At 32.4% G+C, this 12022-nt stretch overlaps 1 protein-coding gene across 4 annotated transcripts in view; it reads left to right on the top strand.

Annotated features, from left to right (window-relative positions):
• Positions 1 to 12022, top strand: part of CENPE (centromere protein E) — an 80832-nt gene that overhangs the window by 21298 nt on the left and 47512 nt on the right. For all 4 annotated transcript variants that reach the window (XM_012778994.3, XM_075998323.1, XM_075998321.1 and 1 more), the window contains exons 14-21: positions 46 to 193; positions 886 to 974; positions 2161 to 2328; positions 7618 to 7692; positions 7911 to 8030; positions 9573 to 9695; positions 9779 to 9944; positions 10247 to 10401. In XM_012778994.3, the coding sequence (XP_012634448.2) occupies positions 46 to 193; positions 886 to 974; positions 2161 to 2328; positions 7618 to 7692; positions 7911 to 8030; positions 9573 to 9695; positions 9779 to 9944; positions 10247 to 10401 (1044 nt within the window). The remainder of the gene's footprint in view (positions 1 to 45; positions 194 to 885; positions 975 to 2160; positions 2329 to 7617; positions 7693 to 7910; positions 8031 to 9572; positions 9696 to 9778; positions 9945 to 10246; positions 10402 to 12022) is intronic.

A 12022-nucleotide genomic window follows, 5' to 3' on the forward strand; every position in this document is an offset into this window, starting at 1 on the left:
TTAAACCAGACCTGTGTGACATAATTTTGATTTTTTTTTCTTTAGGCTAAAAGAAAACGAAGAGTTACTTGGTGCCTTGGCAAAATTAACAAAATGAAGGACTCAAGCTATGCAGGTGGATTTCGAATGCCAACAACTATAACAACAAAAACACATAAGCCTGCTATAACTTTATTAGGAGAAATTGATGAATGTGAGCTCTTTTTTGAGTGGATCTACTTATAATTAATTATAAAATTATAAAAGCCTCCTTATAAAGAGAAGCTAATTATAACTTAGTTAATGTGATAAACATGTTTTTTAAATAAGTGTGTGTATTTTGGATGTGATTACAATAGAGATTATGATAAAAATAAGTAATTTTAAGAAACTAAACATTTATGAAGTTCTTTATTAATTCCAAATCTCTTAAGAATGATGCACTATAAGGGAAACATGCAAGAGAAAGGTGTTTTTGTTTATCTTTGTTCTAATCATTATCCAATTAAATTACTAGTGAAATAACATCTACATTGCTAATCTTGAAAGAGTGGCATTTACATAGGAATCTGTTGTCTTAAACATTATAATAATCTACTTTGGGGGGGGACCATTTTGAAATCTACTTACAGGAACCAAATTTCAAATTCAGAATTTGTCCTTTTTACCTATGTTTCATTAAGGATCTTATAGTTCATCACTCATTCATACTGGGTATCTTAAGTCACACAACAAAAACAAATACCACATCTGTTTATGTAATTTTGGCATTCATACCCTAAGCATGTATTAGCTAATTTGAGCTTATTATTTATTACCTCTGATTGAATTTGTTTTAGAGATCTTTGACTTAGGAAATTTCAGTAAATGTGTTTATGGATAAATTTCTTTTCCCCCTAATTACAGCTCTCTGTTCAGAGTCTGATTTTTGTAGTAATACTCTTGATACATTAACTGAAATAGAGTGGAATCCAGCGACAAAGCTACTAAACCAGGTAATTCTATGTATTTTATAGAACATAATCTTTTTGCTTGTTTTGAAATTCTTTTCTGATTGGATTTTGTTGTTGTAGCGCATTACTAGCTCTGACTTAATTTCAGTAATAATTGTGGCTCTGAAGAAGGCTTCACTCACTCTTTGTGAGGCACCTAGAGAAAGGCTAAAAATTTCATAAGGCAAGTGTGTACTAATAGGTAAAACTTTGCTTCTAGCTGTTCACTAGCAGACCTTGGTATCTATGATGTTTGTGAAGTTTCTGTTTTGCCTTAGGAAATACCATGAATATAAAAGGATTGATTTTAAAAGTGTAAAAATTCTCAGGCAGATAGAATGTATAGATCGATACATTAGGGATAGCTAATTTTTCCAGATAATATCTATAAATAAAGATATGTAGTCTCATCAGAACTTTAAGAAAGAAGGAATATTGTGGTACATAATAAAATAAGTTTAGATGCCATGTTTACTTTCCATGTTTGCTCATGTTCAAAGACATATACTTGTATAATGTATTTATTAAAGAAAATTTCATTTTAATTTTGGAATACAATTGCAGTGCTTCTTATTATCACTAGCTAATACCTATAAAGTACATAGACAAAGTGCTTTTGTGTTCCTAAGACATATTCTGAAATTTTGTTGTTGTTTTTTTTAACTTTGTAGTATATCTCTTTCTCATAATAGTAGAGAAAGTAGAGATAGGCCTCTTTGAGTATGGTAAAACATAGCCATATTATTAGTTTTAGAAGTCAATAAATAATGTTTCCCTTCCTGAATTCAGAGCCATCTGAAACATAAAATAGGAGTTGGACAGATGGGGAATTAAATTATCAGCTTTATTACTGAAGAACTTGAGGATCGGTAGCCAAATGGACTTCCCAATATGCACCCTTCCCTCCCAATTGAACTTTGACTGTCGAGCACAAGCCTACATGATTTATTTATATGATTTTTTAAATTTTATTTTACTCCTTTCAAAATAATCTATTCTAAATTAGCCACTTTACCAAAATGTAGATCATTAGAAAGTTATTAAAGAAAAGAATGGCTTAAACCACCAAATGAATCAAAGTTAATTACTTAACTAATCCAAATCTAAAATTTCTTAATTTAGTTAAGGAAACAAAGAATATATGATATGGATTCCCTCTCATTGGAAAATCTGTTTTTGTTTATAATAGGAAAATGTAGAAAGTGAGTTGAATTCACTTCGTGCTAACTATGATAATCTGGTATTAGACTATGAACAACTAAGAACAGAAAAAGAAGAAGTGGACTTGAAATTAAAAGAAAAGAATGATTTAGATGAATTTGAGGCTCTGGAAAGAAAAACCAAAAAAGATCTGGAGGTAAGAGAAAATGTGAAACTAATCTAAACTATACTTTTAAAAGAAGTATCATTCTCTTTTTTGATAATGTAAAACATTTATTAAATTTTATTTTTAAATTCACAGATAACATGTTTTAATTGTACAACATGATGTTCTGAGGTATTGTGATACAGCTAATCTTGCTAAATAACAAATTCACTGCCTCCATAGGTATCATTTTTGTAGTGATAGCACATAACATCTACTTTTTACATTTTTTTAAGAATATGATATTTTGTCATTAACTATAGTCATCTACTGTACAATAGATATCTTGAAATTTATTGTTCCTATCTAACTGCAGTTACATATCATCTGACCGAGATTTCCCTCTCCTCCCTTCCCCATAACCACCATTTACGCAGATCAGCTTTTTAGATTCTGCGTTTGTGTGAGATCATATAGTATTTGTCTTTCTCTGACTGGCTTATGTCACTTAACATAATATCAGTTTTATTCACATTGTTGCAAATGGCAGGATTTCATTCTTTCTTATAATTCAGTGGTATTCTCTTGTGTCTATATACCAAACTTTCTTTATCCATTCTTCAGTTGATGGACATTTAGGTTGGTTCCATATCTTGGCTATTGTGAATAGTGCTGCTATAATAAACATGAGAGTGCAGCTCTCTCTGACATAGTGATATAATTGCCTTTGTGTATATAGCAAGTACTGGGATTGCTGGATCATACAGTAATTCTATTTTTAATTTTTCAAAGAACCCTCCTTCTAGTATCCCCACAATCCCACCAGTATTATAAAAGAGTTCCGGCCGGGCGTGGTGGCTCACGCCTGTAATCCTAGCACTTTGGGAGGCCGAGGCGGGCGGATCGCTCAAGGTCAGGAGTTCGAAACCAGCCTGAGTGAGACCCCGTCTCTACCAAAAATAGAAATAAATTAATTGACCAATTAAAAATATATATACAAAAAATTAGCCGGGCATGGTGGCGCATGCCTGTAGTCCCAGCTACTCAGGAGGCTGAGGCAGTAGGATCGCTGAGCCCCAGAGATTGAGGTTGCCGTGAGCCAGGCTGACGCCACGGCACTCACTCTAGCCTGGGCAACAAAGTGAGACTCTGTCTAAAAAAAAAAGAGTTCCGTTTTCTCAACATACTTGCCAAAATGTTCTCTTTTATCTTTTTGATAATAGCCATTCTAATTAGGATGAGGTAATACTTCATTGTGGTTTGGATGAGCATTGTTGAACAGATTTTCATGTCTTCTTTGAAGAAACAATTCTTCAGGACTTTTGCCCATCTTTTAATAGGGCTATTTGCTTATTTGGATTTTTGTTATTGAATGTTTTGAGTTCCTTATATATTTTGGATGTTAACCATTTGTCAGATGTATAGTGTGCAAATATTTTTTCCCATTCTGTGGGTTGTCTTTTCACTCTGTTAATTGTTTCCTTTGCTGTACAGAAGCTTTTTAGTTCAGTGTAATCCCATTTGTCTATTTTTGCTTTTGTTACTTGTGATTTTGAGGACTTACCCAAAAAATTTCTACCAAATATCCTTTCTCATTAGTGATCTGTTTAGATTTTTTATTTCTTTGTAATTCAGTCTTGGTAGGTTATAGAAATTTATGCATTTCTTCTAGATTTTTCAATTTCTTGGCATATAATTTTTCATAATAGTCTCTCATGATCCTTGGTATTTCTGTGGCTTCAGTTGTAATGTCTCCTTTTTCATCCCTGTAGCTAAGCCCTTTGAGAAATGAAGCTGTTTCCAGGTTTAAACCTGGGAGTGCAATTGGCAGGTCTGTCACCTGTATGTTGCTATGCACTCTCAAAACAACCCTCCTAGGTCTGGGGCTCCACGAGTTTCACAGCTTCCTACCTGAATCCAAAGTCTCCCACAGAGAATTTTGTCTGTAATGGGTGCAGAATTCTCGTGGGGGATATTAAACGGGTAACCTCCTATTCCGCCATCTTCCTGATATCACTCAGAAATAGTTTCTTAAAAATATTTATTTCTAAGATTGAGATATTGAGTAACCATTTTTCAGATGTGAACACAGTTTAGAAAATGTAAGAAATATTTAATTCATTTATGTTGTTTTAAAAACAGGTGAGTCATATTTGTTTCAGTTGTGCTTACATAAGAAAAGAAAGAATTAAAAGTATCTGTGGGAGGGTTTGTTTTCCTTTATAGTTCCTATATTATCAATATTTAATTTATCGAGCATACCATAAATGCTGCCTAGAGGATAGCCATTTCCTGCTAAAACTAATATGAATTTTAATATCTACCTGACTAGCATAAGACATTCTATTATAAAGACATCTGCACCCAAATGTTTATGGCAGCACAATTCACTATTGCAAGGACGTGGAAACAACCCAAGTGCCTGTCAATTCATGACTGGATTATTAAAATTTGGTGTATGTTTACAATAGAATATTACTCAATTCTAAGAAACAACAAGCTAGCACTGCTTATGTTATCCTGGATTGAGCTTAAGCCCATTGTCCAAAGTGAGGTGACACAAGATCAGAAAAATGGGCTCCACATGTACTCACCATCAAATTGGTACTGACCAATTATCAATATGGTGCTCAAAGGGTGGTGGTGGTCGCCAGAGATTTGGGAGGTGGGACGGGGGGTAGACCCACATCTGAGGGATGTGGCGAACAGTGTGGAGGGGAAGGGCAAATCTCTAACCCTTGCTAAGTAAAGGCAAAGTTATAACATCTAACCAAACTGTTAAAAAAAATTTTATCAGGTGTCGGGGAGGTAGGAGCAGGGGATGGATATATGTATACATTATAAGTGCAATGTGCATTGTCAGGAGGATGGACACGCTTGAAGCTCTGAGTCGAGGGGGGAGGGAAGACAAGAGCAATGTATGTAACCTTAACATTTGTACCCCCTTATTATGCTGAAATCAAAAAATATATATCTAGCTGACTGTTTCATATATGGATGTTGCATATTAATGGACTCTTTTTCCTTAGAAAGTATATTCCTAAATAGGCAAAACATTACAATAACTGGAGAAGCTGATTTTGCATATTTTATTTTCCTTTCTCCGTATAAGAGAGTTATTGTGAAAATTAGTATTCCTAATGCTAAATGGTTTTAATGGAACTTTTAGAAATAAAACATATGACTTATTTTCTAAGTATGTAATATTAATATTAGGCTACATGTTAAGAGACCCTAATCCAAAAACCATCAGACTAAAGAACCACAAACTGTCCAAAAGATTTAGGGGACTTCTTAGTGCAACGTGTCCTTAACTTAGAGTCCACAGACACTATGAAATTATTTTATAAAATTTTTAAATGCATATTCATTTTTCTGAAACACAAAAACAATACCTGTTATCAGACTTACAAATTGATCCGTGAACCAGCCCCCCACAAAATATGAGCCAGTGCTTTGATATAGTTTAAAATATGAGTTAATTTGTAGCTACTTTTTAGATTTCTGTATGGCTTGTCCAAAAGGACATTCTCCCTTTTCCTTAGTATCATTGCTTACTTTCCCACCCTCTTTTTCTTTTTAAAGGAAAAAATAATTCTGTGCCAAAGCTATTATTTCCATTCTTCCTATAAATTAAAGTTAGTCCTACATTTCACAGGGATGATATTCAGAGAGGTAAAAGTCTGTAAATTCTCCACAGGATTTCATTTAACTTGTTTTAAAATGCACATACTAATAAAGTGAAAAATGTCATGAAAAGAATGTTGGATTTCAGTCAATAAAATTGGGTTTTATTGAGGAAAGTGGTCTAATGTTATGGTTAAGAGCATGGTCTCTAGAGCAAATCTACCAGGATTAAAGCCCTAGTTTTGCTACTTACATACTCACTGCGGATCCAAACCCATCATGAATTATTGGCAAGGCCTTGAGCAAGTCAATTAATATTTTTTGTATATAAGAACCAAACTTAAGATGAAGTGCTATTTCCAATGAGAAGTGGGAGAATTTTTCTTTCTAAATGGTTATTTCCTAAATGTTTTCAAAAGTTAAGATTATTTGGTCCTTTATTGCTAAATGTGATTTTCTTATGCAGTCATTAGAAGGAAATAAAAGGTCAAAAATGGAAGCCGATTTAAATTATAACTAGTACAAATGTCTAAGACTGTGCTGTGTAATAGGGTAACCACTAACCATATGTAGCAATTAAGAACTTGGAAGGGAGGGGACCTGTCTAAATTGACTTAAGTCAATGGGAAAAATAATGGGAAAAAGAATGAAAAATGTTTCCTTCATTTTTTTTAATGTGTCTGCTAGAAAGTTTTGAATTACATATGTGACTCACATTATCTTGCTATTGGACAGTACTAACCTAAAATAGGAATTTGAACATTATTACTAGTCAAAAATCTAAAACTAGTCAGGACTGAATTAAACATCCAGAAAATACTATTTAGGTAGTACACTATTTTCTTAATCCCTTACATACTATTAGTATTTGCTTTTACTCTGTAAGTGCTCATCTGATTGAGAAGATTGAATACTTCTAAGGGAAAATATGTTTATCCTTGGTAAGTTGTGGTTTACTTGTTTTGAACATAAAACTTTTTGTATTCAAATATTTAATGCTACAGATATTTTGATAGAATGGAAACCTTAATAGAAATATTTGTACCTTTATGCTTTTACTCAGTTGAATAACAAAGCAACAGCATCATCTTTCTAATATTTCCTGTAGAATAAATCAACAGGGAAATAGCTGATAATCCCATACCTCTCTAGCTTTGATGAACAGTAATAATATTGTAATGGTACTACATGAAATGACCCTAGTTCAAACCTGGATTCCACATCAGAACTTGGTTACAAATTATGTCAGTATAGAGCCAGATGGATAATTTATGGGAAGAAAAAAACGTCTTTATAGCATTAATATGTTTCTACGCTTAACTTACCAAAAATAAAAATCTATTAAAAGTGTATTTTTAAAAAGTTTAATTACCACTTTACTACCTCTGCAAAGTGGTACATACTAATTTGATATTGGCATTATTGTAGCTTTATTAACAGATAACTGTTGGGGTAATGCTGAAATTTTTTTTCTTATTTGCTTGTTTTATGGGGTTTTGGTGATTATTTCTTATATTTTTAAATAATGAGGTGCTCTCTAATAGTAGCTTAAAGAGTTGATCTCTCAGTCCCTTGTAATTGTGTTGGATGATTCTGAAGCAGGGAATGAATGTTATCTTTTTTGGTTTTTGGTGAGGTTTTTTTGTTTGTTTTTTGTTTTTTTGCTTTATTAACTATTGGTTTGCTCTATTGCCGGTTCACATGCTCTTACAGATGCAACTAATTCATGAAATTTCCAACTTGAAGAATTTAGTTAAGCATGCAGAAGTATATAATCAAGATCTTGAGGTGAGCATTCATGTTGATAATTCTATTGATAATTAACTAGAACTATAAAACATGCAACATATATAATTACATGATTTCAGAAAATGGAATTATTTTTAAAATATTAATAACTTTGAATTTTACTATGAATTTAAATTGATATATAAAAGTTCTTTTTTAATTCCTTAGAATTCCATTTGGATGTTAAGTCATCTTGCCCTCTCCTTTGGTTCTTTTAGAATGAACTAAGTTCAAAAGTAGACCTACTTAGAGAAAAGGAAGACCAGATTAAGAAGCTACAGCAATACATAGACTCTCAGAAGTTAGAAAATATGAAAATGGACTTGTCCTACTCATCGGTAAAAATCAGGTTTATTTTGTTATGTAATCATGTTGGACTTTATACTATAACATCATCATAGCAAATGCTTACATTCCATTGCTATAATCAATTTATATATGTTTCACTTAATTTGTCAATAACCATATGAGAAAGTGACTGTTAGTGTCATTAAATGCCATTTTACAGATAAAGTGACATTCATAAAGAGTCGGTCATATTCTTTGAATAAATGTAGGGAAGCTAGGGACAAGCTTCCATTAAAAAGCAATAATTTTAAAAGTTTTGGATTTTTTTCAATTGTTTTATTCGTACTCATGCAGAAGTATATAGTCAAGATCTTAAGATGAGTACTTATATCAGAATTGATAAGTAACTGAAGCTATAAAATACATAAATGGAACATGACCATTATTAATTAACAGATATTAATGCATCCTCATAATTTAAGTAACTGCTGTTACAGAATTTTATATCTCTAGATTTTAGTTGATATTGACATTAAATAACACTGAATCTGGTGGTGGAATTGATAATCTCTTTTCAATTTGCTTTCAATCTACATGATTACTTCAAAAACGTATCAGTTTGGTTCTAGTTTTTAATACCGTTTTTAATTTAAGGCAACAGTTTCTAGCTGGGACTCTTAAAATATATAGTGTCTTTTTTTTTGTTTTCGTTTGAGTTTGTTACCTTCTTTTTTTTTTATTTTAGCATATTATTGGGGTACAAGTGTTAAGGTTACGTATATTGCCCATGCCTCCCTTTCCCCTCGAGTCAGAGCTTCAAGCGAGACCATCCCCCAAACGTTGCACATCTTACTTGTTGTGTTTGTATATACCCATCCCCTCCTCCCCCCAGCCCGACACCCGATTACCTTCTATTATATTCTTTTTTTGCCTTCTATTTGTCACAAATGTTTCTCTTTAAAAGGGTTCACACCATTTATATACCACACTATTCTGAGAGCCTGGGTAGGAAGGCACTTTCATATGTCTCTGGAGTATCCATACATAGCGTGGCAAGCAGAATTGCCCAATTTTTTTCTTATTCATTCAATTCATTTATTCCTTCCTTCGTGTATTAATTTATTGCCAAAGACATATTGTTAAATTCGTCATTTGCATTTTCTCTTCTGTGAGTTACCTGTTCATATCTTTTTTATATTTTTTTATTGGATTGTTTGTCTATTTCTTTTCAATTTCTGGTTTACTATCCTTAATTTTAGCTGTTAACTACTGACCTGTCATGTTGGAGAGAATAACTCAATATAAAAATACATAGGGAACTTAAACAGCATAGTTGAAACAACAATTGTGTTAACTTTTAATTAAACAGTAACAGATTTCTAAATTATACTTCCATACATTGCTTTTGTATTTTGGAAAAATATGACTGGAATTTTAAAAAATATTTTTATTAAGGAAAACATGATTTAATTTCATTTATTGGTAATTAGCATATTTTTAGTTAGGAATAACATCTATGTACATGTTCCCTGAAGTATTTTCCCACTCTACAAAAATTATATTTTACTGAGGCCTTTTTGTCATCTGTCTAGGAAAACACTGAAGACCTTAAACAGATGAAACAGACTCTGTTTGATGCTAAAACTGTAGCCCTTGATGCCAACAGAGTATCAGCGTTTCTTAGAAGTGAAAATCTGGAGCTCAAAGAGAAAATGGTAAATAATTTTTGTAATATTTATAATAAAGCAGTTGTAATGATCAGTACATTTTTGTGAGTTTGCAGTGTTTCTCTCACTAGAAAGAACTTGCAAGTACATGCAAACAAATGGAAGATGATACTCAGTTATATCAAAGACAATTGGAGGCAAAAAAGAAAGTGCAAACTGATCTGGAGAAAGAATTACAGTCTGCTTTTAATGAAATAATAAAACTCACCTCTCTTATAGATGGAAAAGTTCCAAAAGGTATTTTTTAATTTCAAATATTTCTTTGCAAGTCTGACTTCTTCTAAAAATGTACCTAAATGATTTGACAACTATATTCCAATGATTAAACATCCATTATATAAGTTTTAAGATTATTGGCATTGGTATTTAAGATATTGGTATCATCAGTATTTGTACTTATAATGATTTCCATGGGCTTCAAATCATAAGGATTTAAAAATTATTTTACACTGGGACTGATCTTAAAGGTGATTCAAAGATTATTAAAAACAAATTGTCTGTTTCCCAACATTGGCTGTTTATTTACCCAAACTTCCTAGATTTGCTCTGTAATTTGGAACTAGAAAGAAAGATTACTGATCTCCAAAAAGAACTGGAAAAAAAAGTTGAAGAAAATGAGACTTTGCAGAAAGAAGTTAATTTGCTCTCAGAATTGAAATCTTTAGCCCCCGAAGTAGAAATGCTGAGGAAAGAGGTAAACACATTTTTAAGCACTTAACCTTTGTTTTGAAATAAAAAACATTATAATAGTACCTTAAATATTTTGATGTTTATTTTAAACTAATAGCAAGAGACACTGTAACATTTGACTCATTAGGAGGAGAAATGAATATAGTTCATCTTTTAATTTGTTGTTATGCTACTGGATGAAAAAAATACTTATTTTCAAAGTGTATTTAACAGTATACTTAATAACATAATCCATGTGGCAGCCATTTCTCTAGTCCTCAAATGGCCTACTCTTAGTCTTTACCTCTTTTTTCTTGGTAGTAGTCATATCACTATGTTGAATAAAAGAGAGTAATGAGGTAAAGGGGCAGCATTGGTATACTTTTAGAGGCCAATACAAATCTTACAGGCTAGGGAATGTGATTCTTTAAATCCATGGCTGTTCTTTCTTTCCACCTTTCTAAAAGAAATAAAAATGGCAAGAATTTGAGTACTTACTATATGGCAATCATCATGGTGAAGAACTTCAGGAACATTATTTTATTTAGTCATCCTATAAATTCTTTGAAAGTAGGAGCTGCTTTTTAGCCCCAACAACCAGTTATCAAACTAATAGTTGAGCCACAGAGATCTGCCTCCTACGCCTGTCATTGTAAGCACTGTGCTGTATTATTCCTCTTTGCTTTGTCTTGCCTTTATCTCCTCTTTTTCTCATCTCCCTCTACCTTTATCTTTCATAATGATTAAACACTTTGTAAACTGGATATGGATTATTTAAATTAATTATTTAAATAATGCTTATTAAATAATAATTTTAAACAATTAAGCATTTAGATTATTCATGGATTAAGTTTGGGTACATCTGAGCTGCATTCAAAGCCTTTAGGGAAAAGAAATAAGTCAAATTCTAAGAAAAACCATAAAATACCTGGCACACAGTAAAGTTAGAAACTCTTTAGAATGATAAGAAAATAAAGACACATCCTACTTAAGTGTCATCACTGACTGTTCTCCATGCAATGCTTACTAGACCCAAAGAGATTAGAAAACACAATACTGAAGGTAAACAGTAAGAGAAATGTGATAATAAGAATACTGTGTTGCCTTTCCTCAGTCAATTCTTTAATTTAAATGACTTCTTTTTTTTGCAGAGAAATTTTTTCCTGAAAATTGCTTCAGTGGATTATAAAGTGCTAGATTATATATATATATATACACATATATATATATACATATATATATATTTTTTTTTTCTTTTGAGACAGAGTCTCACTCTCTTGCCTCAACTAGAGTGCCGTGGCATCAGCCCAGCTCACAGAAACCTCAAACTCTTGGGCTTAAGTGATCCTACTGCTCAGCCTCCCAGGTAGCTGGGACTACAGGCATACACCACCATGACCGGCTAATTTTTTCTATATATTTTTAGTTGGCCAATTAATTTATTTCTATTTTTAGTAGAGACAGGGTCTCGCTCTTGCACAGGCTGGTCTCGAACTCCTGAGCTCAAGCAATCCTCCCACCTCGGCCTCCCAGAGTGCTAGGATTATAGGCGGGAGCTACTGTGCCCAGCCATAAATTTTATTTCTTTTCATAGATACATGATAAATCTGAGGAGCTCTGCATAATAACATCAGAAAAAGACAAAT

Source organism: Microcebus murinus, chromosome 27 (assembly GCF_040939455.1).
Source record: "Microcebus murinus isolate Inina chromosome 27, M.murinus_Inina_mat1.0, whole genome shotgun sequence".
In the NCBI taxonomy this organism is placed as follows: Eukaryota; Metazoa; Chordata; class Mammalia; order Primates; family Cheirogaleidae; genus Microcebus; species Microcebus murinus.